The 27714-nt window shown below is 36.7% G+C and overlaps 1 protein-coding gene across 1 annotated transcript; it reads right to left on the bottom strand.

Annotated features, from left to right (window-relative positions):
* Nucleotides 1-696: 696 nt before the first annotated feature.
* Nucleotides 697-27714, bottom strand: LOC120626407 (myrosinase 1-like). Its single transcript, XM_039893962.1, has 11 exons — nucleotides 27686-27714; nucleotides 20205-20311; nucleotides 19274-19421; nucleotides 18705-18871; nucleotides 16874-17134; nucleotides 13653-13741; nucleotides 7255-7402; nucleotides 5594-5757; nucleotides 4974-5126; nucleotides 2085-2176; nucleotides 697-986 (listed from the first exon to the last, which is right to left on the bottom strand). Exons 1-11 carry the CDS (start codon nucleotides 27712-27714, stop codon nucleotides 716-718), a joined length of 1629 nt encoding a protein of 542 aa, XP_039749896.1. The 3' UTR covers nucleotides 697-715.

Below are 27714 nucleotides of genomic sequence, written 5' to 3'. Positions count from 1 at the left end.
ATTTATAAGCTATGGTTTTGCGTTTAACACCAGCACGGCTAGCATGGGCAAGAGACAATTATCTCCCCGTGGAAAGGATAAAAATGTATCTTCTCCCACCGCTTTATCAACTTTCAGAGAACTGGCGCACAAGTGGAAATAATATCCAAATAATATATGTGTAATAATAAACGGAGGTAAACTTCTCCTATGCCATGTGCCAGTGATTGAGCAGTTGGACACGTTAATTATATTCGTTGTCAGCGGATACAATCGGGAGGTATATTTTTATCTGTCGCCTGTGCAGATGGGAAATCTGCTTATTCCGTCCACAATTAAGTACTACAAAAACCCATATTGACAGTGGTACATAAAAAAAACTATGTTAATCTAATTCACCAAAATTTACAACAAAACCATACATCAAAAGAAAAAGAAAGTATACACTTATTTACAGAAAATCCTTAAAACATTACTTGCTGGAGAAAGCTTATTAAAAAATAAACGACTTCCTAAATGAGAATATTTAATATTGACAATAATAAGTTCGCCTCTCGATCTGGTTACAGCGCCATCACAGGGTTCCATTTCAAATGTAAACATTAGATTTACATTCTTTTTGAAAAATATAATAATTATTTAATCTATATGACATTGTAATGGACTTGTAATTGAATAAATAAATAAATAAATAAATCCTTTATTGCGAACTAAATAAATACTTTATTTACTGCTACTAAATACTGAATTGTTTACAATAACTCAAAGTTATACTAAAAAATAAAGCGCAAATGTTTAGTAAGAGCCCGCCCGCGCCATTTGCTAAGCTGCCGTTTTCCTTGCCAGTCCGTCGAATCCTGTGTGCTGCGTAGTTTTTGTTGTAGCAGGAATCCGGAATGTCCAGCGATCGCGCTGCGTTCACGCATGCGTAGTAGTTAGCTGAAACCCGCGGTGTTCTTGTCCGAGCGGGATGCTCGAAGTCTATTTCGTAAAGACCGAATTTTGTCCTGAAATTATTCATTTTTACTCGTTATTGTATTTGTACACCCTCAGTGCCTAAAGAATAAAGTTTACAAACAGTGCGTGTTGCCAGTGATGACGTGCGGATCTTAAGCGTCGTCGTTTACAATGGGTCTTATAAGAAGGCTTGGAGTCACTCATCGGGATGGAGAGAGCTATGCTAGGAGTATGTCTACGTGATCAAATCAGAAATGAGGAGATCCGTAGAAGAACTAGAGTCACCGACATATGAAGTGGCAATGGTTGGGGCCCATAGCTTGGAGAACCGATGGACGTTAGGCGACCTCGCACCGCATAGATGGCAGTTTTGATGCGTAGGTACGTCAAAATAAAACAAAGTCTACATATTACGTAGAGAGATGATGGCGATATAACTATATTCGTAATCTTAAAACTAAAGCTACAGGGGTTCCGAACGCGCCTGCATCATTAGAAGCCCGCAACAAACTTAGCCGGGTATCTTTTTGTTATCACCATGTCATTAACAAATATTTAAAAAGCACAAGTACAACCTCAGCGTCCGTCCAGTTAGCATGTAGATTACGAGAAGAGCCAAAAATTTAAAAAATGGCACTAGAAATTGGGATTGTGAAGCCAGTTTTTTTTTTGCTTGGTGGAAAAGCTTTATTGCTATGTCCGACCCTTGGGCAGGACGGAAATTATATGGAACTCCCCACTCTAAAGGGGGTATACCCAAACTAAATACCACGGCATATTCTTCTTGTTGGCTTTGTAAAACGCCCGGGGAACCCGTTGTATACCATCCACCTCAACCGATTGTTGGGGCTCCCGCGCTAACGAGGAGGGGATCACGACAGCTTGAACCCCCCTTAGACCGTAGAGAGGCTTGTTTAGAGACGGGTAGCTGGGATTGCGAAGCCTACGCTAGGCCGTCGATCCTAGTTACCTACCACGTGAACTCTAAAACCCATCAACCCACACTCGAGCAGCGTGGTAGGTCAATGCACCTCGCCTCGCCAAGGGCCTCGCTAATGCCATATCTTCTATTTCTAGAGTAGTCAATCCAGCGTCCACTGAGTGAAATTAAGGTAAATAAGGTAAGTGTAAATCATGATATCACCTACCTATATCCATCCAGCCATTCGAAGTTGTCAATGAGAGACCAAACTGTGTATCCCACCACGTTGACATTGTCCACTTTGATGGAGAGGAGTACCTGGGGATAATGTCAGATGTTGCTTTATATGTCACTGGAAGCTACACGTGATACTCTTATATACGTATATATACTACCACTAAGTGAGAACTGATAATCGACAAGCTACAGCGTTTGAAGGTTATACGTTATAGTTGGCCTTTCTCAAGCTCTGCTTTTCAAACTTGCTATATAAAACACCAACCGATTTCAGTAAAATCGGACTCATAATACGCTGATCAGAATTTTGATAAGCATATTAAAAGATAGACTCATCATATCAACTTTATCAATGACAAGGCCGCTTGGAAGCAGGCTCCGCTCTCATCTCTCATAAGATATATATATTCCAGTTGTGGGAATCGAACCCACGGCCTAGGACTCCGAGAGCAGGGTCGCTGCTTACTGCGCCGGTCGGCCGTCATATGTTTTTATAATATGATTCCCTAGGGAATTTTTGACCTGCTAATGCATGAGTTTAAACAAACTCATTTAATAAAATGTGGTTACTATACAACTGATGAATTTCTTAACGACAAGGCTGCTTGGAAGCAGGCTCAGCTCTCATCTCTCACAAGATAGTGAATTTATAAGATTGAAAAATTGTGAAATGATGTTGAAAAAGAGCAATCTGCTGAGTTACTGGCCGGCTATTCTCGGTGGAATCTGCCTTCCGAACCGGTGGTAGAGTCACTAAAAAACGGTCACAACTTGAAGTTTCAAAAGTGCTTATAAACTGGGCTTACATAAATTAAATGAATATTGAATTTTTAAACCATTACCGGCCCACTACATGGCACGAATCTCCTCCCATAATAAATAAATAAATAAATATACTACGACAATACACACATCGCCATCTAGTCCCAAAGTAAGCGTAGCTTGTTTTATGGGTACTAAGATAACTGATGAATAATTTTTATGAATAATATACATAAATACTTATAATATATAAACAAACACCCAGACACTGAAAAACATTCATGTTCATCACACAAATATTGTCCAGTTGTGGGAATCGAACCCACGGCCTTGGACTCAGAAAGCAGGGTCGCTGCCGACTGCGCCAATCGGCCGTCATAATGAGAAGAGTTTAGCCCGTAGTCCATCCCAGTACGGATTGGTGGACTTATAAAGACTAGTGCGCGTTTAAATACTGTGAGATCTGTTAAAAGGTGCTGAGAACGGCATAGAATGTACTCTCAGCGTTCTTGGGTGCATCGAGGGACACACAATGTTTCTACCACTCCATTGGGAAAAAACACAACCACACCACACCACATAACGGACCACATTTCAGCCTGTGCGGTGGGAATTAAATTCGCTTGATAACTTTGTTATCCATTAAGGAAGTGCGACTAAGTCGTGAGCTTCGTAAATATTAATAAAAATGGCCAGAAAAACCCGACATGTGTGGTAGGTGAAATAATAAAATGTGTAATTAAAAACCGAAATAATACTACATATGCTTTAGAGGTACATTATTTTACTAATATGCCTCTGGGATTCATTCTTTGCTAATAATTTTAGAGTGAAGCACTGCTTTAGTTTTTACTGAAAGAAATCACATGCAAAATTAAAACAACTGACTCCTGTTACTTTATAACTATGCATCGCGTAGCTCAGGTACTATGCGTGTGTTGGGCTTTTATCTTCAATAGGGTTGTCATAAGTTAACACATATAATGCTACGAATTACTTAGTTTGTATGGAAATTAAGAGGGCCTCATAAGAAGGCTCAGAGTCACTCAGCGGGCGATGGAGAGAGCTATGCTCGGAGTATCTCTACGCGATCGAATCAGAAATGTGAGGATTCGTAGAAGAACCAGAGTTACCGACATAGCTCAACAAGTCGCGAAGCTAAAGTGGAAATGGGCCGGGCACTTAGTTCGGAGAAAGGATGGACGTTGGGTCTCAAAGTGCTGGAATGGCAGCCCCGAACTGGTAAGCGCAGCGTTGGTCGTCCCCCAACGAGGTGGACAGACGACATTAAGGTAGCAGGTAGCCGCTGGATCCAAGCGGCTCAGAACCGTGGAACTTGGAACTCCCTACAAAAGACCTATGTCCAGCAGTGGACGTCTATCGTTTGATGTGATGATGATGATGATGATGGAAAATAAATATGCTCGATTCGATTTTCGGTTGGGCACTTGCTGATGACCTGAGGGGTTGCTACGGCGTCATCGGGGGAGTGGGGCGAGTGCAAAAGCCATGAAAAGAGCCCCAGGGCTGCTTATTTTGATTTAATATTTGTATAGGGTGACTTATGCACCCTTCAACAGTATTTCATTACACATTGCATATGCAGGTACACGTTGTATACGTAGAACATAAATCGCGCGAATTAAAATCTCGATATAGTCGAAAAAAAATTGAGGATTCTAATAAGATTGTTATTGGATTTTGATGGAAATCTAACTAATTCTAATTAGGTCTCTAATCTAACTAAATCTAACTAATTCTATACATAGGTCAAACTACTATCTCATATCACTCATATATGCGCCGACTCTAGCTCATTGGGTTTTTACCTAAGCCTGGGAAGTCTAATTCATATTGGAATATAGTTAGTGGGTGAGTGTAATGCGTATTGGGATATAGTTCCTGGGTGAGTGTAATGCGTATTGGGATACGATTGGAACTTATCCCAATACGCAGCAGATATAACTTTTATTATTAGCTTTACTAATCGAAATAGGTATATACGAATTCTAACTAGTTTCTAAAACCAAACCTAGTCAAAACTATTATTCTAATTATTATTAGGTTTCTCGATATATTCTCTAGGATTGTTTTCACAGTGCGAGCTAGTTCTTACTTGTTCTAGATGCTCCTTGATGAAATCTGCTCTGTCGTAGTCGTCGAGTTGGTAGCCGATTGTGGAAAATCCGTTCTCCGTGATGTGAATCTCAATGTCGCCGTACTGCTGTTTCAGCCACTTCAACTGTTTGCGAATGCCTTCCGGGACTGCCTAGAAAATAAGAGTACCTAAGTTCTATCTTACAATAATAACTACTAAAAACAAAAAAATATTATCTGACTAACATACTTAAATAAAAATGAATTTTCATCTCCTTTCCATTATGAAGTTTGCTTTCTTTTATAAAGTTTATATTTTTTGTTTTTATATGTGATTTCATAACTGGACTTCCATCAACTAAATAGGTACTGACAGAATACCAGCGTTGAGGGTACATTAGTATCCGGAACATTAAGCTGAGTCAGAACCTTTTTATTGGCACGACACAGCATAGACTTAAGCTATTAATAATTAAGTACAAAGTTACTCCGTATGTAAGTCTGTTTGTGTTGTTCTGGTAAATAAACAAATTCTATTCTAAGTAGTTAACTTTTAATGTTTTAGTATGTGTGAACATCGATGAACCATTAATTCTTTCTTTCATTCTTTCTAATTATTAAAATATGAATAATTATTACTGGAAGTATGGGTGACGCCCCAAAATAAGCGCCTGGCGGCTTTTCCAAAGTTGCGTTTAATTCTGGGGATCCGTTAATGAACCACACACCAGGTTTATCTCCCGGCCTTGCTGGCCTGATCAAACTGGTGGTGTAGTAGTTTATACCGTAGAAATCTGCAGTTCCTGAAAATTTGGAAATTATGCTATTAACAGCTGGAAGACCACAACAACTTTTCAATTTATTTCAATATGGAATATAACGGGTAAAGCCACACTCATTTACATTCACACCCACAAACGCACACATATTCACACATGAACACTACGCGCGCACGCACGTACCCATACACACACATTTATCATCACACACACTTACACAAACGCATACACACAATCAAACACACACGCGCGCAGTTTCACGCACATACACACACTTATAATCACACGCACGCACGTATACATATACACAAACAAACACACACACACGCGCGCACATTCACACTTATTTGTACATGTACATACGTTAACCTTTCGGCCTCGGTTATTATCATTAACCGGTGATAATAATCGTTAACGCCAGGGTAGGTATACTAGATGATATAAAATATATATATTTGGCAGATATATTACTTCTAATATATCTGCCAAACTAGTTGAATGAATTCTTGGTGTCAACTGAAATACTGAATCGGCCTACAGGCAGTGCGTGCATAAATTTACATCTTGATGTATGATAAAGATTTATGCGTATTTGATGGCAACTTTCAAACTTGGCAAACAGTCTAACTAAAATTGGCGTCAACTGATATACTCGTAGCCCTGCTGTTACCAGCAGTCGAAATAGTGATTGCGGAATGTAGCTGTCACCATCACATTGACACTGGCTTATTTAATCGGTTAAATTGATTCCTGATCTCATAATGACACCTAAATTTTAAGTAGTATCACGCAGGACATGATAACATATTATCTCTATATGGACATCGGTGAATATGAAACGGTGATATAAGCTCGGCTGGTGATATATCGTCTGCGAAAGGTGCAGAAGTCATTTATGGGATTGAGTATACGCTTTTAAAAAATGATTCCTAAGGTAATTTTGGACCTAAGTTTAAAGAATGTGTTAAAACACATTTATTACAGCGTGGTTATTATACAATTGATGAATTTTGCTTGGAAGGTTGCTTGGAAGCATCTGGCTCCGCTTTCATCTCTCACAAGATAGAAAAATGAATTTTAAAATGTAAAATGTAAATTATTTATATTGGAAAGAGCAACTGCTGAGTTTCTGAAACGAAACGAAGCCTTCTGAACCGGTGGTAGAGTCACTACACACAGACAGACTTGACGTTTCAAAAGTGCTTATATTAGGCCTACTTGAAATAAATGAATTTTGAATATGAATTTTTTGAACGCAGGTAAGTGATGATGCAGTCTAAGATGGTAACGGGCTTTTAGGGGTATGTCAGATCCATACCGGAACGTTAAATCGCTTAGCGGCAAGTCTTTATCGGTAAGATAGTAGCTAGCCAGGGCCCGAAGTCTCCTAACAAGCCAGGGAAAATTAAGAAATTATAAATCCCCAAATTGCCTTGCCAATTGGGATTGAACCCGGGAATTTCCTCTTAAACCCACAGCGATTACCGCTGCGCCAGGCGCAACTAATACTAAATCGCTTACCTTTCATAAACTCTATCTCTTCCCTTGTGAAAGCCGGAAGTCTGGAATGCGAGTATCCTTGCTTTATGCTAAGTTCCAACATCAACTTTTCCACGGAAGGTGGCCAACCACCTCGCTCGGAGAATACCATATGAGAGTATCTGCCTGTCTGAAAACAAGTAATAAAGGTACTGAGTGCTGCTAAATGAGGTTTTAAGAACATAATCTATTAACTGATCTGTGTGAAATGTTTTTAAACTCCTCAGTTTAGGTCATAGATGCGGTTGTTTTTCATACAACGTGTAACTTAATCACGAAATACTGTTGAACGGTACGTAAGTATATTTCATAAGGAATCACACTGTAAAATATTAAATCAAAAAAAGCATATTTATTTTTCCATACAAACTAAATTCACTTATGACAACCCTATTGAAGATAAAAGAGCGACACGTGCATAGCACCTACGCGTACCTAATAAAGTGACGGATAGATTTGAATTAACCACGTGAGGTTAGGGCCGTATCTAATTTCTTTCAGAAATTGTATTTTATAAATTTAAAATGCATATAAAAAATTTCGGGACCGACAGCGAACCATTTGAACCTGCGACTCTCTGGCAATTTATATGCAAAAATTATATTATATTTATATGCATCTCTATCCCTACTAATATTATAAATAGGAATGTAAGTTTGTTTGTTACGCTTTAACGCAAAAACTAGGAAACCGATCATCATGAAACTTTGTATACATATTTCTGAAGGTATTAGAATTAATATAGGATGCTTTTTATCCCGAAATTAAGCTTAGTTCTTTTCGGAGAGGGGTAGAAGGTGTTTGACGATTTTACACCACAAAGCCGTCAAATGATAAACGACTTAAATAATTACTTTCTATGATATGTCTGTTTAATTTTGCCCATATTTCGTGTAGATCTGATGAATGTGATTGGAGGACACAACACCTCAGCGGACGGCAGCCAACCCGTCATTTAAGGCTTAGCTATCCTAAATACATAAAGTGCGTAGAATTACACCGAAATATCACAGCCACAAGTCTTTCGAAAAACAAAAACAAACGCAGACGTAGTCGCGGGCAACAGCTAATATAATTTTTATATGCATTTTAAATTTATAAAATTGATAATTCCTCCAAGTGTAGGTAAAAACAATAATAAAACTTATAAAAATTACAGATTGGATTATTAAATCTGCGAAGTAATAAAGGGATAACTCTGTCATTCATGAACGGATTTCCAAAATTATTTTTTTGTTTAAAAGAGGTTTATCCGAAATGGTCCCATTTAAATTTCATAGAGTTTTGATAGTGAGTTTCGGAGGCAGAGGTTCAAAGAACGACAGCAAACCAACCGCGATTGCTTATATCGCATAAACATGGATTTTTCACGCCACGTAACATAACATCACATCTGATGTACATTCCAAGTCTGAAGGGCTCCAAGTCGGAAGCCCGCTTCATCGGATGCACATCGACCTTCAAGCATCTTGTGAACCCCCCCACCCTAAATAGCTTCAAATACCCACTCTATGAGTTGGATTGAAGCTTTTAGGTTAGAGGCACAGTAAGCCTCTGATTGTGGATAGGCTCCTCCCATAAGGTCCAATCACTTCTTAGCCAAACCGTCGCATTCTCAAAGCAAATGCTCCATAGACTCAACGTCCTCGTTACAGGCCCTACATGTAGGCAGTAGCGTGCATAGAGGGTATGCACAGGGTATGCAGATAAATAAATAAATAAATATATTACGACAATTCACACATCGCCGTCTAGCCCCAAAGTAAGCGTAGCTCGTGTTATGGGTACTAAGATGACTGATGAATATTTTTATGAATAAATAAATACTTATAATAAACAGATAAACACCCAGACACTGGAAAACACTTATGTTCATCACACAAACATTTTCCAGTTGTGGGAATCGAACCCACGGCCTTGGAATCAGAAAGAAGGGTCGCTGCCCACTGCGCAAGTCGGCGGTCTAATAGAAGTTGGTAGATGATACATAATGAAGAAAATGTCCAGTACTTGTTATAAAAACTTAAGAATATGCTTTTCATAACTCTTACAAAGCCTATCCTTACGTTTTTTATAACTCGTAATGGAGATTTTAATTTATTTTATATCATCTGCATAACCTGTGCATACCCTCTATGCACGCCACTGCATGTAGCGGCATCAATAATGCCTATTTTGAACAGCATGGACCCTGTGCCAAAGTGTCCTGTTATGGCCGCTACAGCGTTTCTTGCCTATATCCTACTCAGTCTGAAGGGTTACGCAAACGTTTTCAGGTTATCGGGGCACACCCACATTTCCTTTCAAACTGAGTAGTACTTCCAATTTTTTTGCGACTGAAAACTAGTTTTAGTATGTAGTATTAAGTTTGAATAATAGGAAAATGCATGAATTTTTTAGTTGTTGTTGTTTTGAGTTAACAACGCAGTAGGTTTTTTTTCGTTACACAATTTATCTTGTCAAAAATTATGAGATGAAATAAAAAATACAAGGTAGATATTGGGTACTGAGTATTTTGGAGGTTTAATTTTTAAAAATCATCTACTAATTTATAGTGATATTTCCTCTTCGTGTAAAAGTACTTAGTACCTACTACAAAAAGTATTAAAAAAACCAAAAATTCTTTATTCACGTAGGCCTATCACAGGCACTTATGAAGTGTTCATACATATACTCGTATGTTCACATTATTGTGAGGTTATGGAGATAACTTAAACCTAAAGCTACGAGTTAGCCCAAAACAAACAGCATTTTTTTTGTTATCACCATCTAACAGTTCAATAATTTATAAACTTAAATACATATAATTTATTTTGGAACCGACAGGATTTGAACCTGCGACTCTCTGGCAATCGCGGCCTGAACGCTGTCGATGCCGACATTAGTATATGCCTATTACATGGTAGTATCGGTACTACCATGAAATAGGCATATAAACTCGGTACTATAAACTTGATAGCGTGTCTTGGTCGGTAACTAGTCATAGCTGAGGCTAGATCCACGCCAGACTAGAGAAAATGTTAAAATTATAAATTCCCAGATTAATAATGCCGGGAATCGAATCCGAGACCTCCCATTTAATAGACCACCATACTCAACACTGGAACAGGGAGATCGACATACTTACTGCGAAGACTAAGGAAAGAATTCTGTTAAGACGCAAATATAAATAATAAGATGGCGTGAGAATTAAATGTTTATCAAGTACGAGAATTAATTACAAAAACTCGTTAGAGTTTGATTATTATAAGATTTTTTTTTGATTGTGTAATCAATAACTTGTGTAACTATATAAGGCGTTGAAGCCTTTGTCGCGTCGGACTGTAAATTTACAGACAAAAGGATAAACGTAAATATTTTAAATTTTGAAGTGTCATCATCAACTAGGGTTGCCAGACGGTCGGGAATTGGCGGGATTCTCCCGAATTTTTGTATGTCCTCCCGACTCCCGACAAAGTAAAAAATCTCCCGAAAAACAAGTTGGATAATTTAAAGTTCACATTTTCGTCAAACGAAAGTTGCAAATAACACACAAAAAAAAATTACAAATACCTTATGGCAAGAACAAAAACAATAAACATGCTCATTCGGTTTTTATCTTATGTGTCACAAATACCTACTATGTTTTTTTTTTCTTATATCTACAGTGCAATGCAAAAATATTTTTGTTAATATATTATGTATAATTAATATTATTAACTAAGAAAGAGAGAAAAATGAAAGAAAAGAGAAAGAAAGAGCCCTTTTCAATGAATTATCGAAAAGGGTTATCGAGTCTTCCGGTGATCCTAGAGCGGGCAGTTACCTTGGCCAACGAATTAGTTTGGCCATCCAAATTGGCAATGCTGCCAGCATCTTAGGAACTGTGCCTCGCTGCGGTGGTTTCGAGGACATTTTAGATTTTATTTAGTTTTAAATAGTTTATTTTAGATTATATTTATAAAACCATTATATTAAATAAATACATTTTAACTTAAAAAAAAAAAATATTATTAACTTATTTTTTTATTTCTCCCGACCGAAGCCCTAAAATCCCGAAAAATCGGTTATTGATCCCGATAACAGGAAGAATCGATCTGGCAACTCTGTCATCAACGCATTACCGGCGTACTACAGGGTCTTCTTTCAGAGCGGGAAGGGTTAAGGCCGTAGTCCACCACGCTGGCCAAGTGCGTATTGGTGGACATGACACGCCCCTGAGAACATTTCTAGCAAGTGATATTTACTTCTTAAATCGCACATTACTTAGAAAAGTTAGAGGTGCCTGCCGGGGTTCGAACTCGGCTCCACGAAAGAAAAGTCAAAGTCTCACCCACTACACTATCGCATAGAGATGTACCAAGCAGGATTTCATTTGATTTAGCGAAAACAGTTTTACCGAGAAAGACTTGCCGCTAAGCGATTTAGCGTTCCGGTATGATATCGCGTACAAACCAATTAGGGTTTAATATGCTATAAACTGCCATACTAAAATCATGAAAGCCGAAAAAATACTTCACAGGCTTTGGAGGTACATTATGCACTGTCTGTGAGACTTATCTTTTTTTTTTTATAATAAATAAATAAATATACTACGTCAATCGTCATCTAGCCCCAAAGTAAGCGTAGCTTGTGTTATGGGTACTAAGATAACTGATGAACTATTTTTATGAATAGCATACATAAATACTTAGAATATACATATAAACACCCAGACACTGAAAAACATTCATGCTCATCACACAAACATTTTTCAGTAGTGGGAATCGAACCCACGGCCATGGGCTCAGAAAGCAGGGTCGCAAACTGCGCCAATCGGCCGTCAAGACTTATCTGTAAAACTGAAAACCAATAATAATTTTTGAGTAAACCACCGCCACAGTTTTTACTGAAAGAAATCAGATACAGCCCTAACATACTCGTATAAATCACATACAAAATTAAAATCATGTGACTATTGTCCCTTTATTAGACACGCGTCGCGTAGCGTAGCTGCTATGCGCGTGTCGATCTTTTATCTTCAATAGGGTTGTCAAAAGTAAACAAATATAACAACTCGATTTTTTTGAATTCGTTTGTATAGAAAAATAAATATGCTTCGTTAGATTTAATATTTTACAGGGTGATGAAATATACTTATGCATCCCTCAATATTATTTCATAATTCTGTTACACGTTGTATTTATTTATTTAAATCAATTTTATTATTTTTTAGCATTGTGTTAGAATTTAAATTGAACTAGCGTTGTAATTCCATTGATTTGCTTGTTTTTTATTTCAATCTTATTTTCGAACGAGACGATCGGTTGTCATCCTACGATTGGTTAACGCCGGTAGACGCATAACGGCGGAAACCAATCAGACAACAGTCACATGATATCGATTGGACCAACATGGACTGGCTGTGAGTTTTGGCGGGAGATTTTGGTTATTTTCTTGGGGGGTCGGATCGTTCTTTCAAGAAGTCGGGAAGTGAATTGCGAGGTTGTGAAGAATAAGTTCATATTGTAAACAATTACGATAGTTATAACAAGTAAATTTATAAAGGAATAAATAATAATAAATAAATAATAAATAATATTGTAAGAGATAGATAAATCTTTTTCGATGGTATAATTATTGGTACTCTGTGATCTTTATATATAACACCTGTGATGCCAGTAGGTATTTTATATTATTAAAATAACCAAACATTGTAGTATATAATATTACCATAGTTAGTTCGTTCGTTAGTGTCTTTATTATAAATAATTATTTTATTTCTAAATAAATAAAAAGCAGTGCTTAACTCGTCATCATTTAACCCATTTTATCGTTCAATAAATATTAAATTTCGTTGTGACCCGGGAAATGAACCTTGTAACTCGAACAAATTTCCTCGCAATCAAAGTGAATAACACAGTGTGTAGTTCATAAAACCTATTGTATCCTTAAATTAAAAATCAACACCTTCTTGGAAAAATGGATTGTGTTATGCCCTTGTGGCTCAATCAACTATTTATTTCTTTGAGTTTAATTTTTTTGAGAGAAAAGCATTACAACAGCCTGTACAGAAATGGTAATTTCCTAGCCCTCGCCTGCAGCTCAGACTTCAATCTCTGCTTGTTCGGTAATTGCCCACTTTCCATCCTCATTAACAGATTTTTTAGATCCTACTTGAAAATCCAACGTGAAAGTGTGGATGTTTGTTACTCAATCACGCAAAAACGGCTGAACGGATTTGCATAAAATTTGGCATGCATGTAGCCTTTGACATGGAAAAGAACATAAGTTACCTTTTTTCCCGATTCCTTAAGAAGTTCCCGAGGGAAAATTGAAAATTGTTAACGATCGATTCTTAGACCCAATTCTGATGTCCACGTTGTTACAGAGACATTAATTATAGGAAGTTACTTTATTACCTGATACTGTCTGCCAAGTTCCGCCAGAGCCTTGTCTTCAGGGGTAAGAGGCTCTATCCATAATACATTGTTTGCGAGAGAAATTCGACCTAGAAAACGAAAACGAAGTCATTATTATTAAAAAAATGTGTGAGCCGTAACTGGACGCCTGGCCTCTGCCAGACAACTCTTTGAAACATTGAAACTGTTTTATACAAGTTACTAGCTGTTGCTCGCGACTTCATCTGCGTTTGATTTTGTTTTTGATGTGGCATTAAATTAAGTTGTAGATCTAAAAAAAATAAAGTTTTCAGTAACGCTAAGCCTTCAATGAGGGGTTTGCTGCTGTCCGCTGAGGAGTTCTATCCTCTATCTCCAACCACAGTTTAGACAAAATTAAACACATATTATAACCTCTATAGTACAAAAATAATTATTTAAATCGGTTATAATTTGTCGAAGTTATGGTGTTAAATCGTCAAACGGTTTCATCCCCTCTCCCAAAGGAACCGAGCTTAATGTCGGGATAAAAAGTTTCCCATATTACTTCTAACACTTCCAAGAATACGTGTACAAAGTTTCATAAGGATCGGTTAAGTAGCTTTTGCGTGAAAGCGTAACAAATAAACTTACATTGACATTTATAATATTAGTAGGGATAGGGATACGCGTAAAGGAACGACATGAATCAGATATAGCGAACTGAAAAGATAAAGCATTATAAATTTGATCCATAAAATAATGACTGTGTGTTACATTTTTATCAAAAACAAATTAAAAAATTATAATTTGAAATTGCGACAACTCAACTACGTATAGTACTTATGTTCCATCATACAGCGGGCCGTCGCCACGGCCTGTGACGCCACACCAACAATCAAGTTTATCCTCGCCTAGAGATGTTTCACATAAAAAATATAATATAATAATTACCTACTTAGGATAAGTAGGTATTTAGTCAGTATTTTTGATCGCACTATTTTAATAATATAGTTGGAAAATCCAAAAGTGCACGCCTCATAATCTCATTCATTACAATAAAAAAAATGAAAAAAGTATGTTATCCTTTTGTTTTCCTTATCCTAAGGTTGCCTGGAAGAGATCGCTACGAAGCGATAAGGCCGCCTTTTGTATACTTCTTCTGTCTGTGTTTTCTTTTATTCTTTTTTTGTATTTTTATTTGTGTGCAAATAAAGAGTATAAATAAAATAAATAAATAAATAAAATTGAGATTATTTGTAAATAATAATTAAACTACCTATAATAATACCGTGAAAAGTAATGGGCTGCTGCTATTCCTCAAAATACTGAAGCCTATAAAAAAAACCAACTTGATAAGTTAAGTGTTTAGCTCGTTATCGCGAGTGTTGTTTCTCAACATTTGTCTAATTATATTCACTTATAAAAGCAATAAAGAATTAAAAAAGTGACATTTTAGGTTGGAGAATCACTCGGTGTGCGTAAACTGACAGTAATACCCACATCAACGCTTCACTTATGAGGCGTCCAAAATACCAGTCTGTATGAATAAATATGTTCGCATATCGAAAAAGGTATATTAGTTTGTATATGGAGAAAGTTAGTGCGTATTAAAATATAAAGTAGGTAAAAATGTATTGTTATTTGTTGTGCACTCATCAAACTTTTATAAACTAGCTGTTTCCCGCGGTTTCACCCGCTTGAACTAAAGGTCGTAACGTAAGTTACATTGGCCACCTCTTCTTAAAGCTAAACTTGGCAGCGCGTATTGGTCGGTAACTAGCCTAGCTAATACTAGAACCACACTAGAGCAGAGAAAATTATGAAATTATAAATTCCCAAATGCAATACCGAGAATCGAAACCGGGACTTCAAACTTACAAGACCACAAGTCACTGCGCCAGGGAGGTCGACGTACTTACTGCGAAGGCTCTCTGTTAAGACGGAAATATAAATAACAAGATGGCGTGAGAATTAAATGTTTATCAAGTACGAGAATTAATTACAAAAACTCGTACAATGTGTTACAGTTTGTAATTAATTCTCGTGTAGTATTATAAGATGTTTTTGATTGTGTAATCAATAACTCGTGTAACTATAGTCTTGGCCGCCATACGTTTTTTAAGAGAGTTCGTGCATTTTCTGGGAGATTTCCAGGGGGGAGGGGAGGGGGGCAAGGCGGTAAGCTGCCCCCTGCTGATAGATATATCCTCTTACCTCTTGTGGGCGTGGACACGGGTGGGGGGGAGCTTCCCCCCTGCCCCCTCCCTTCCCTCGGGCACGCCCTTGCCATCTTAATCATCATCATGTCAACCCATTACCGGCTCACTACAGGGCACGGGTCTCCTCCCACAATGAGAAGGGGTGAAGGCCGTAGTCCACCACGCTGCCCCAGTACGGTTTAGACTCAACACACATTTGACAACAGAACATTATGGAGAACTGCCTACACCAAAATTTTTAATGTTACTCTTACAGTAGAAGGATTTTACGCTATCTTCCGGCTTATGCATTACGCATACCCTGATCATAAACTATGCTCGCCACTGCCTATTACAGTCCACTGCTGTACTAAGCACCTCTCCTACACCCGGGTTTGCTCGTAATCAACACTAGGTCGCAGTAGATGGTAGTACGCTGCCGCAGTACGGATTAGACTCAACACACATTTGACAACAGAACATTATGGAGAACTGTCAGGCATGCAGGTTTTCTCACGATGTTTTCCTTCACCGTTGAAGCAAGTGATATTTTAATTACTAAAAACGCACATAATTTAGAAAAGTTGCATGTACGTGCTGGAGATTCGAACTCGCCCCGGCGACAGTGAAGTCGAAGTCCTACGCACTGGGCACCGCTTCCTACTTTCACGCCCATGTACGAGCAAATAACTAAAACTATTTGATATTGATTGAATGAATGAATAAATGAATGAATGAATGGAAGAATGATTGAATATACTTATAATGGCACACCACAAAAGTACATAAAAACAAGAAAAGTGTAACAAAACAACGTATACAATATGCGGCCTTATATATAAAAATGTTATGTTGGTTTGTGTACGCTTCAAAAACTCAAAAAGCTCTGCACCGATCGAGCTGAAGTTTTAGCATGATAGATAATACGCATCAAGGATTGTTTTTATCTATTTTTCTCAACCATTCAATCACAATGTGCCACAGCGAAGCGTGTCAGGGTACAGCTAATATTTTTCTAGTTGCAGTCATTAACGTGCTAAAATCTGGAAAGTTGAATCTCACCTGGACATCTTGGCTTGAATTCACGCTCGAATATCCTGTATGCGGTTGCATGTGCCAGCATGATGTATTTGTTGCACAGGTACGGTGCGTGCACTGGTTCCAGGACCCTCGGTGGATAAGGTTTGATGTTGTAGAAGTAGTCGCACACTGCCACCGGCTCGTTGATGGTCAGCCAGGTTTTGACACGGTCCGAATAAAGGGTGAAGACAACCCTGGCGTAGTCGCCGAACCACTTCACGATGAGGGGATTCGTCCAGCCTCCTGAAAAGTTCATCACGTCATAATAGCCTATTACAGTCCAATGCCGGATTTAACGCCTCTCCTAAACCCGGGTTTAGTCGTAATCAACACTAGGTCGCAGTAGATCGTATTAGCCCAGAGGACGTCGCAGTTAACAGATTCCGCTGTTTATGCGCTTATATCTTTTAAACTACACATTATAATCGTATTACCAGTGGCGTGAGATTCAAATATTCATAAAAGCACTGCTAAACCCGATTTTTTAAATATTACTCTTACAGTAGAAGGACTTTTCCATTTTACGCTATATTCCAGCTTAATGCATACCCTGATCAGAAACTATGCTCGCCACTGCCTATTACAGTCCAGTCCAGTGTTGTACTAAGCGCCTCTCCTACACCCGGGTTTGCTCGTAATCAACACTAGGTCGCAGTAGATGGTAGTAGCGAATAGGACGTCGCAGTTAACAGATTCCGCAGAATCGCTATGAAGCGAATACCGTTTGGCCGCCAATTTGCATACGTTGTTTTGTTATACTTTTCTTTTTTTCTATGTTCCTTTTTTGGTGTGCAATAAAAGTATATTCATTCATTCATACATTCATTCATTCATTCATTCATCCGCTGTTTGAGCGCTTACATCTTTTAAACTACACATTTTCATCCTATTACAGTCCACTGTTGGACTTAACGCCTCTCCTACTACCTGATTTGCTCATAATCACCACTAGGCTAGCCTATGGTAGTAGTGGCACAGAGGAACCTGCTCATCGCTCTCCGTTATATTCACGCCTCGTAAGATACACGCGGGGTACTACACGGATACCTTTTTATTTATTTATGAAATGGACATTCATTTTGTAAGCGGCTAGTTCTCAATACATAAAAAAGGAAAATTACAAATATTTTGTTTCTAATCACTGTGACTAGCCACTTAAAGGTGTGCAGAATTTACTACAAAATTACCGATATTAATACTAAAAAATATAATAAAATACAAATATTACAAAAAGAAAAACTAAAAAATAACAAATGGAAAGTAAAAATTACAATCCAAAAGTGCAGTCCGGATTGCTTGACAAAGTAGAAATATTAGCACTTTTAAAATCTATGTATATTATTGACAAAATAGATCAATATTGCATATTCCATCGCTTCAATAAAAGGCTTCCTCAACATGTAATAGGGCCGCGTTATACCCTTTGGGTACGGTATCAAAAAACCTATATTTATGCAACTTATTTATTTATTTATTAAGGACACTAACAATATACATATTTACCATATACCTACAGTTATAAACTTTTACAATATTGAACTCACATTTCCCACACATGTACATCTATAACAAGTGACCATGACATTCACAAAAAATAATAAGACATTGCATTCAAAAGCCCCGCAAGCGGAGGGTGGAAGTTTTTTTTTTTTTTATAAATTTTTAATAGTGTTTTTTAATTTATTCTTAGGCATTGTTAATAATTAAAAAAAAAAAGAAAAATAATAAATGATAGAATAAAAAAAAATAAGGACATGTAAACACAGCAAAAATAAAAATAATCATAAAGATAGGAAGGAAGGAAGGCACTTACCAAGATCTTGGATTTTCACCGGCAAATCCCAGTGAAATAGAGTCACGATTGGCTCAATGCCTTCAGCGAGGAGAGTGTCGATGAGATCGCTGTAGTACTTGGCGCCAGCTTTGTTAATTTCGTTGGTGAAACCCGTGGGCAATATTCGAGCCCAACTTATTGAGAATCTGAAACATAAGAAGTTGTTTTCTATTCATTCAATTTTCTTTATATTTTGATGTGAAACATCTATAGGTGGAAAGGTTATAAATAAATAATTATAATATACAAGCAGAGCCCCAGCACCATCTGTCGGGCTGGTTTGTGAATCTAAACCATCCAGGGTGCCACCCAAACGCGTACCAAAAAAATCATTCAAATCGGTCCAGCCGTTTAGGAGGAGTTCAGTGACATACACACGCACACAAGAAATATATATATAAAGATAAGTATAATATAAATTAGTAATCTATACTAATATATAAATCTATAGAGTTTTTTACGGTTGTTCCGTTAAAACTATTAAACTATACATCCGATTGAATATTCTATTCTATTATATTCAATTGATGGATTATTATCTGGCTAACCTATATGTCTGAAGACCCATCTGGGTGATAGCTTTCACGTCCTCCCGCCACTGGTGGTAGGAGTCAGCGGCCACGTCCCCTGTTTCATTGTTCCGAATGTCCCGGGGATGTTCGTGGACATATCTATCCCATATGTTTTGTCCTTTGCCTGAAAGCCAAAATAGAGTATAAGTTATGTACCTCGTGAGTCTAGTGGTTAGATAAAGATCACGAGGTATTGGATTCGAGCCCTAGGAAGCACCAAGAAAACAGGGCACGGGTCTGCTCTCAGTATAGCTAGCACCGGAGACAAAAATGATATCCCCCGATTATATCCCCTGACAGGGGATATAATTAACGCCGCCTGCTAAAGCACGGGAACATGGAATAATAATAATAATAATAATCATTTTATTCAGGCTAAAAATTATGGATATAATAATTACATGAATGCCCTAACCTCTGCGGAAGGAAAACCTGTGTTACAGAGGCTAGGTCCTTCCTGATGTTACAAAGGGCGCTTTTTTATTTGAAACCTATGTTTAACCTATGTATGGAATAGGAGAAAACTTCTTGTTATTACACATATATTATCTGGATATTATTTCCACTTGTGCGCCAATTTTCTGAGAGTTGATTAAGCTACACACACTATCAACACTATATAATTGTCACAATTATATATCTACACTATATAATTGTCTCCTGGCCATGCAGAATTACGCCGAATATGCGCACAGACTGCCCACACTTCGCATTTCTATTTCTTATTTCTTGTATTCTACTTTTTTCTTTATGTTTCTGTTTTCAGTATATTTTTGTATATAATGTTAATGTCGTGGTATACAATAAAGAGTTCAATAAAAATAAATACATTCTCTAAGGCAGTGTAAGGCGCGTTTATCAGCAAATTGTATTACTGGACAAGAAGGGCATGCTTGAGGTGACTTACCATCAGCGTTCCATCCCCCTTCGATCTGATAAGCAGCAGTCGCGGCCCCGAACTTGAAGTATGGTGGGAAACTCTGGTCAATGCCCCATGATCTTCCTATAAGGATACTGTGGACGGTGAAATAAAATTCAATAATGATATATAACTTAATGTGGTTATCATGCTCGACTACAATACTGGGTTCGATTACCGGGACGAACAAAATTTTTGTTTTTGCTTAAAATAAATTATGAGTAGAACCCGGACTTTGGATATTGGTATTGCAAAGCGCGTTAAACCTGTCACATGTAATGACTTATTTATATAATAAATTAGCTCTTAAAAACTAAGTAGAAAAAATTAAACCGTCAGGATATGACGTCATAATCTTCTTTGATTGGCGATATTCGTCCCGATCCTATTAATTCTTTTTGAAATTCCGTTTCCTTTTTTAAAACTTAGTTTGTTTTTTTTTTTTTCAATGTAAAAAGTTACCTGGTTTAAAAAAAAAAGAATATAAATAAGAATAACACTTGACCACACAATAAGCAATTGACAATGGTTCAATCGCTCAGCGCGCAGAACCAATAAACCAAAAAGAAGAAGAAGATATTCGTCCCAAAAACATGTCCAGCCTACTGCAGTATGAAGATTTTTATGCTCTGGACTTTATTTGTCTCATCTTTCGATGACATACATTTCATGGTTGTACCTTATACGCCACAGACGATCCACTTCCAACAAAAAATTTAAAAAGTAGCCTAATATTTGTGGCAAACGGGTTAAGATGAGGGCCAAGAGGTAATTAATTATGTTTTCCATTTTTCTTCCTATTTCAATGAGATGAGACGAGTAAATGTTAAATTACACGTGGAAATGTTAATGTAATTACATGCGAAATGTAATTCCGATATCGATTTCATCGAAAAAGGCCATGAGGGCCAAGAGGTAATTAATTATGTTTTCCATTTTTCTTCCTATTTCAATGAGATGAGACGAGTAAATGTTAAATTACACGTGGAAATGTTAATGTAATTACATGCGAAATGTAATTCCGATATCGATTTCATCGAAAAAGGTGGTTTGATTTGGATTAGTTGCGCAGTGTTTTGTCTCGCTCGGAAATTTGATCGATCCGGTCAGTTAAAGAGTGACAAAATACGGAGTGTTCTGACGTTAGGCCACTTTTCATAACGTCTAACGTCATTAGACACGGGGGCAAAGGTTTATGTTTTAATGAGACATTTAATGTGATATAACACGTTGCGTTTTCATTTATGTATTTTAATTTTATTACAAAAAAGATTGGTTTTTTTAAGTATTTATTAATTGGAAGCGGTGATAGCCCAGTGGGTAGGACTTCGACTTCACTTTCACACTAACTTTCCTAAGTTATGTGCGTTTTATGCAATTAAAGTATCACTTGCTTCAACGGTGAAGGAGAACATCGTGAGGTAACCTGAGAGTTCTCCATAATGTTTTCAAAGGTGTGTGAAGTCCACCAATCCGCACTGGTCCAGCGTGGTGGACTACGGCCTTAACCCCTTCTCATTGTGGGAGGAGACCCGACGATGCTGATGCTTAACACCTACGCCTAAGGTTGATAGACACAGGACGACTTTGTAGGAAGTTTTCCTGGTTTTGCTCGGGTTGATATGATGATATATTAATGGTGAACAAAGCAAATGGCTCACCTAATGGTAAGTGGGTAAGTGGAAATCATCGCCTATAAACTGTGCTGCCCTGTGACAGTTTACCTGAGACGTCGGTGTTAAGCGTTTTATTTCGGATTTTTAAAAAAGTCTTATGTTATACTTTAAAACAACACGCTAAAACCATAAAAGCCTTGCAAACGAAGTTATAACGTGGGTGAGCGATTATGGCGGTAGGTCTGGATTTTGTAGAACAGCGGTTGGAAGTTTGTAAAGTGAAAAAAATCTCTGAGAAGCTATACTATACTAAATACACTTACTATTATACTACGATAATACACACATCGCCATCTGGCCCCAAAGTAAGGGTAGATTGTGTTATGGGTACTAAGATAGCTGATGAATATTTTTTTTACACGCAGACACTGGAAAACATTCATGTTCATCACACAAACATTTTCCAGTTGTGGGAATCGAACCCATGACCTTGGACTCAGAAAGCAGGGGCGTCAAATAAAAAAATATCCAATTAAAAAAGTTATACAATATGATATCGTGCGGTTTGTTAAAGTAGGTACCTAACGACGTATATTTTGATAAAATTACAATTATTAAGTCATTAACAATATAGTTTTATCAAATTTGAGTTGCCAGCGATCGTCTGAATAGGCACCGTTTATTTCCCTGGCAAAAAAAGTAATCGAAGTTCGTCTCCAGAATGCAACGCAAAAGTAAAATTTTATCAAGATCGGTGCATCTGGTATTAAAAAAACAAACATACAGACACACTTTTATTAAAATAATTTCGGAAACGAACCGGATTTGAACCTTTGACACTCTGGCAATGCGGCCTGAGCGCTTTCACCAATTAAGCTACGGCTCTCCTATCGTCGATGCCGAAATTAGTGTATGCATTTCACATCCATCTTATAGCGACGGTAGCGTCATCTAGTAGGAAACGTTGCAGTTTCGATCTACTTTTTCAAAGGTCCATATTACAATGAGACACGTTTGAAACAAAAGATGACACATTGCTTTTTTATAATTTTTATAATTTTTATTAGTGTTTTTACCTACACTTGGAGGAATTATCAATTTTATAAATTTAAAGTGCATATAAAAATTTCACACACTTCTGCTTTTAATTATAGCTTCATTGCGATTTATGTAAGCTTCATGTATTTTCTTGAATTAATATTCCAAGAAAAAGCAGCGTTCAGGCTTCAAACAAGTCAAGGTTCAGGTTTCAAACAAGACAAGGGGACAAGTCGAAAAACATGAAATATTGTATGAAGTGGCGCTATAAAAAAATGTGAAACCTTCTTGTTCAGAAATATTTTTTATTGTTTTTTCATCCCATTCTTTATTTTCACTATTGATATTTAAATAATTATCATGTACAACTCGGGAACAAACCTTCTCGTCTGCGTTTGGTCGGTTTTTTCCAAATCCTATGGCTCGTTTCCCTGTGTTACTCTCTATACGTGACATCGCACCGGAACACTAAATCTCTTAGCGGCACGTCTTTTTCGGTAGAGTGTTAACTAGCCACGGCCAAAGCCTCCCAAAAACCAGACCGGAGAAAATTATGAAATCTATGCTCACCGTTGCGCCAGAGAGGTCGTCAAATTAGTTGCTCAGTTAGTGCGTGAAGGAAGGGAACAAACACACTCACTCATTTATATTAAAGTAAGGATGATATAAGAGAGGTAAAAACCGTTCAATACATTTTAAACTTTATCATTAAAATTGATAATGTCAAGGTAAAATGAAATCTAGATTGACCCTACTTAAGTTTTAAGACGGCCTCGTCCGCATAAAATTCGGGTCAAGTTGTAGGTCAGGTCCTACTGACGGAATTTGATTAACGTGAAATTTCTCGGGCAGTAGGTATATATCCAAAACTCTACATAGACGGCGATCTCGGAGATTGCATCCAATATTTAGTGGTGGAATTTCTTTTTCGCGGAAGACATAAGCATGGTGGTACTCGGTAGTCCTTTCTAGCTGACAGGAGCTGCGTAATTTTTCTGTTTCTGTAATTTTTAAGTTCTGAGTCCAAGGCTGTGGGTTCCATCCCCCTCACTGGAAAATGTTTGTGTGATCAACATTAATGCTTTTCAGTGTCTGGGTGTTTATCTGTATATTATAAGTACTTATGTATACCTACAACGTGTAAATAGAAACCGAAATAAGACTTCAGAGACTTACATTATTTACAGTCTCTGAGACTTATCTGTGAAACCATACGCTTATAGTTTTTTAAATAAACCATTGTCGTAGTTTTTACTTAAAGACATCAGATACAGCCTAACCTAACATCACATGAAAAAGTAAAATCAAGTGACTCCTGTCATTTTATTAGGTACGCATCGCGTAGCATAGGTACTATGCACGTGTCGGTTTTATATCTTCAATAGGGCTGTCATAACTAACACTGAGAATGTTTTGAATTAGTTTGTATGGAAAAATAAATATGCTTGAATCGTGGTTACTGTGCGGTTGATGAATTTGTTAATGACAAGGCGGCTTGGAAGCAGGCCGCTCCGCTCTCATCTCTCACTAGATAGTAAAATTCTAAAGAATTCTCTTCTCTCGGAATCTGCCATCTTACGATCCGATGGTAGAGTCACGACAAACAGAATAACTTGACTTTTCAAACGTGCTTGTAAACTAGGGCCTAGTTACTTGAAATAAATGAATTTTGAATTGTTGCTTCTGTCAATTCATTTTTAAATTATGTTTTGCATGTTACAGATTCTACGATTGCCAGCGGAGAATCTAACTCCAAGGTTACAAACGCATAATGTTCGTAAATTATAAAGAATTAAAAAAAAAAACTAGTAGAATTTTAATCCTTTGTGAGTATTTACATAAATATTACATTCTGATATTTTGTAATAACTTACGTATTTCGTACAAAAAAGTGTTGAAAAATTATTTTAATGGGTTAAAAAGAAAATAATTAATTCTCAAAATTACGCACATTTGTTTTTTATTGTGACTAATGGTTTCCGCGCTGGAACTATCGAATTATACATATACATTAAATTAAGGTGTATGTAGGTAATATCATGTTTATTTTAGGAGCTATTTTAAGGAGCCCAAGTCAACCGTTGCTGCGTGATTGAAGGACAAACTTTCACTTTTAATTATTAGAAAGTATATTTTGTAGTTAATCTGGTTTATCATCCACTATGTCGCGATAACTTGATTGACATGACTTTGATTCTCTCCGGACTTTAAATAAATCATAATTAAATATATGGGGGTTTCAACCTGTCCTGATCCCCTCCTCGTTAGCGCTGGAGCCCCAACAATCGGTTGGGGTGGCTGGTAGACGTCTGAGAGGTATACAACGGGTTCCCCGGGATCTTATCAAGCCAACAAAAGTGACATGCCGTGGGGGTTTTTAGGGTATACCCGCTTTAGAGGGGGGAGTCCCACATAACCTCCGTCCTGCCCAAGGGTTGGAGGTAGCAATAAAGCTATTCCACCACGCCAAAAAAAAAGGCATGCAGGTTTTCTTTCCTTCACCGCAATTAATATTTTTAGTTACTTAAAACGCAAGTAACTCGGAAAAGTTAGAGGTGCGTGCTGGGATTCGAACTCCTACCTACTCAATACCCTATCACTGTTATACAAAACTTGCAGTGTAATAAATATAGTTGCATATACTAGGCTATATAAAATTAGCAATTTGTATAAAATAAATTCTATAAAGTTTAACAGTCAAAAAGTTCCAAAAAAATCTGGATATGGATTATCTTTGAATACTTCTCTTACTAGGTTATTTATTAAATTTATCATTAATTAAAAGTTTTAATACTTAAATAGAATACCTGGCTCAGTTTGTTGTAGGTTTATTTCTACGTCCGTTTTCAATATCCGATCTATCTATAATCTGTTGATAAGTTGCTTAGCAAAGTTGAAGTAAAACTTCTTTAGCTGGCGTATAAATCAAGCAGCGTGGAGTATATGGCATATACTTACGACCAATCCAAATTATTATTTTTAAATAGCGGAAACTATACAGCTAGTGGCAAATATCGTTATCAATTAGAATTATTTATTTCCAATATTTTAAAAATGATTTGAAATGTCAAAAAAATAATTAATTTATTTTGTTAAGTTTTTGAAAATCTCTAAATACAGGTACTTGTTTATTTATTACTTTTGTAATAAATATATTAATAATAAATTTTCTGACGATTGCGACATTTTTTAATATTCAATGACAAGGTTAAATTGACAAGTGCTAATCTAACCTTCAATTTTCTACTCTCAATAACAAAACAAATCCCTACTAATATTATAAAAGTCAATGTAAGTTTGTTTGTTACGCTTTCACGCAAAAACTACTTAACCGATCCTGATGAAACTTTGTAAAGCTAATGTTGGAAGTGTTAGAAGTAATATAGGATACTCAGTGGCGGTACTACCATAGAAGCCGAAAAGCCAGACTAAAATTATCTATCGAAATTTTTAATGATAATTCGCTTGTGGACCATAATCATAGAGTCTTTCAAAGATGAGTTGATGTTCGTCATTAGGCACAAAAAGCACTGACTTATATTGGTCATATGATGAGTCAAATTTGTCCAATATGTAACTGGGCTTGCTCTAATTCAAGACCCTAGAAACGCCACTGAGGATACTTCTTATTCCGACATTAAGCTCTGTTCATTTGAGAGAGGGGATGAAAGTGTTTGACGATTTTTCACCAGTTTAATTTTGCCCAAATTTTGAGTAGATCTGTTGAATGTGGAGATAGAGGACAGGACTCCTCAGCTTTCAGCAGCAAACCCCTTATTCTAGCTTAGCGATGTGAAAGTGATAGTAATGAATTTTAACTAGAATATAAAATGAAATAGTGAATATTAAATGAAATGGCAGAATCCCAATTTTACTCTTTCATCAATAAATAATAATGAAAGTTTTACTTCAATCGCGCGTAAAGGGTACACACACACACTTTTTTATTTGTTAAAAATTGTATAAATATGTTTTGACAATAATAAGGTTGCTAAGTAAAAAATCCATAGATTACGGATAGATTGAATATTAAAAATGGACGTAAGACCAGGGTGCGTTTTTAACCATTGAAGCTTGCAAATGTACCTGTTATAAACATTACAAATTTTGAATGTTACGAATACTATTTTAATATAGAAATATTGGTCTTTGACTTGAAAAAAACAAGTGTTACTGGTTAACAATATAAACAAAAATAGATTTTCGTAGATTGAATGTGCGTATTTATCATTTCTTAATATTTTATTAATATTGACAATATTATTTAGCCTTATGTAGCCCAACGGCTTAATGTAGCAATTCAGTAAGACGGCTTATATTTATTGTAAATATTAATTTTTAGTTTGTAATTATTATTTCCCTAGATACATTATTATTGGTATATTTTTACCTGGCAGATTTAAAAATATACCAAAAAAGAAAAAACACAAATGATTTTCTAGAATGTGCAAATTAATTCTTAATATTTTAAAACAGGTTTTGAAAATTTTGTTTACATAAACAGATAATCGCTTACTTAAAACCAGAGCTTTAAGAAGGTTCGAAACGCTGGTCTCTAAAGAAATCCAAAACAAATACAACACACACAACAGTGGTTAGGTATAAAGTAGACTAGATACTACTTCACTCACCGTATTTTTTTAAAACTATATTTATGCAAAAAACGTATTGTATTACATAATCATAACTGCTTGAAGGAAGGGCAAACTAATAAACAATTAATTTAATTCCGTTTTGCACTAAATTTATAACGTTTACCTCAATATTATAATATCCGTGTGCGCCATATTAAAAACGATAAAAAAATTGACTTACCACAGAACAACTGCGTGGCAAGGCAACAT

The sequence above is a fragment of the Pararge aegeria genome, chromosome 1 (assembly GCF_905163445.1).
Source record: "Pararge aegeria chromosome 1, ilParAegt1.1, whole genome shotgun sequence".
NCBI classification, from domain to species: domain Eukaryota; kingdom Metazoa; phylum Arthropoda; class Insecta; order Lepidoptera; family Nymphalidae; genus Pararge; species Pararge aegeria.
Note: the sequence above shows the minus strand (reverse complement) of the source record. Positions and strands in the feature narration are given on the sequence as shown.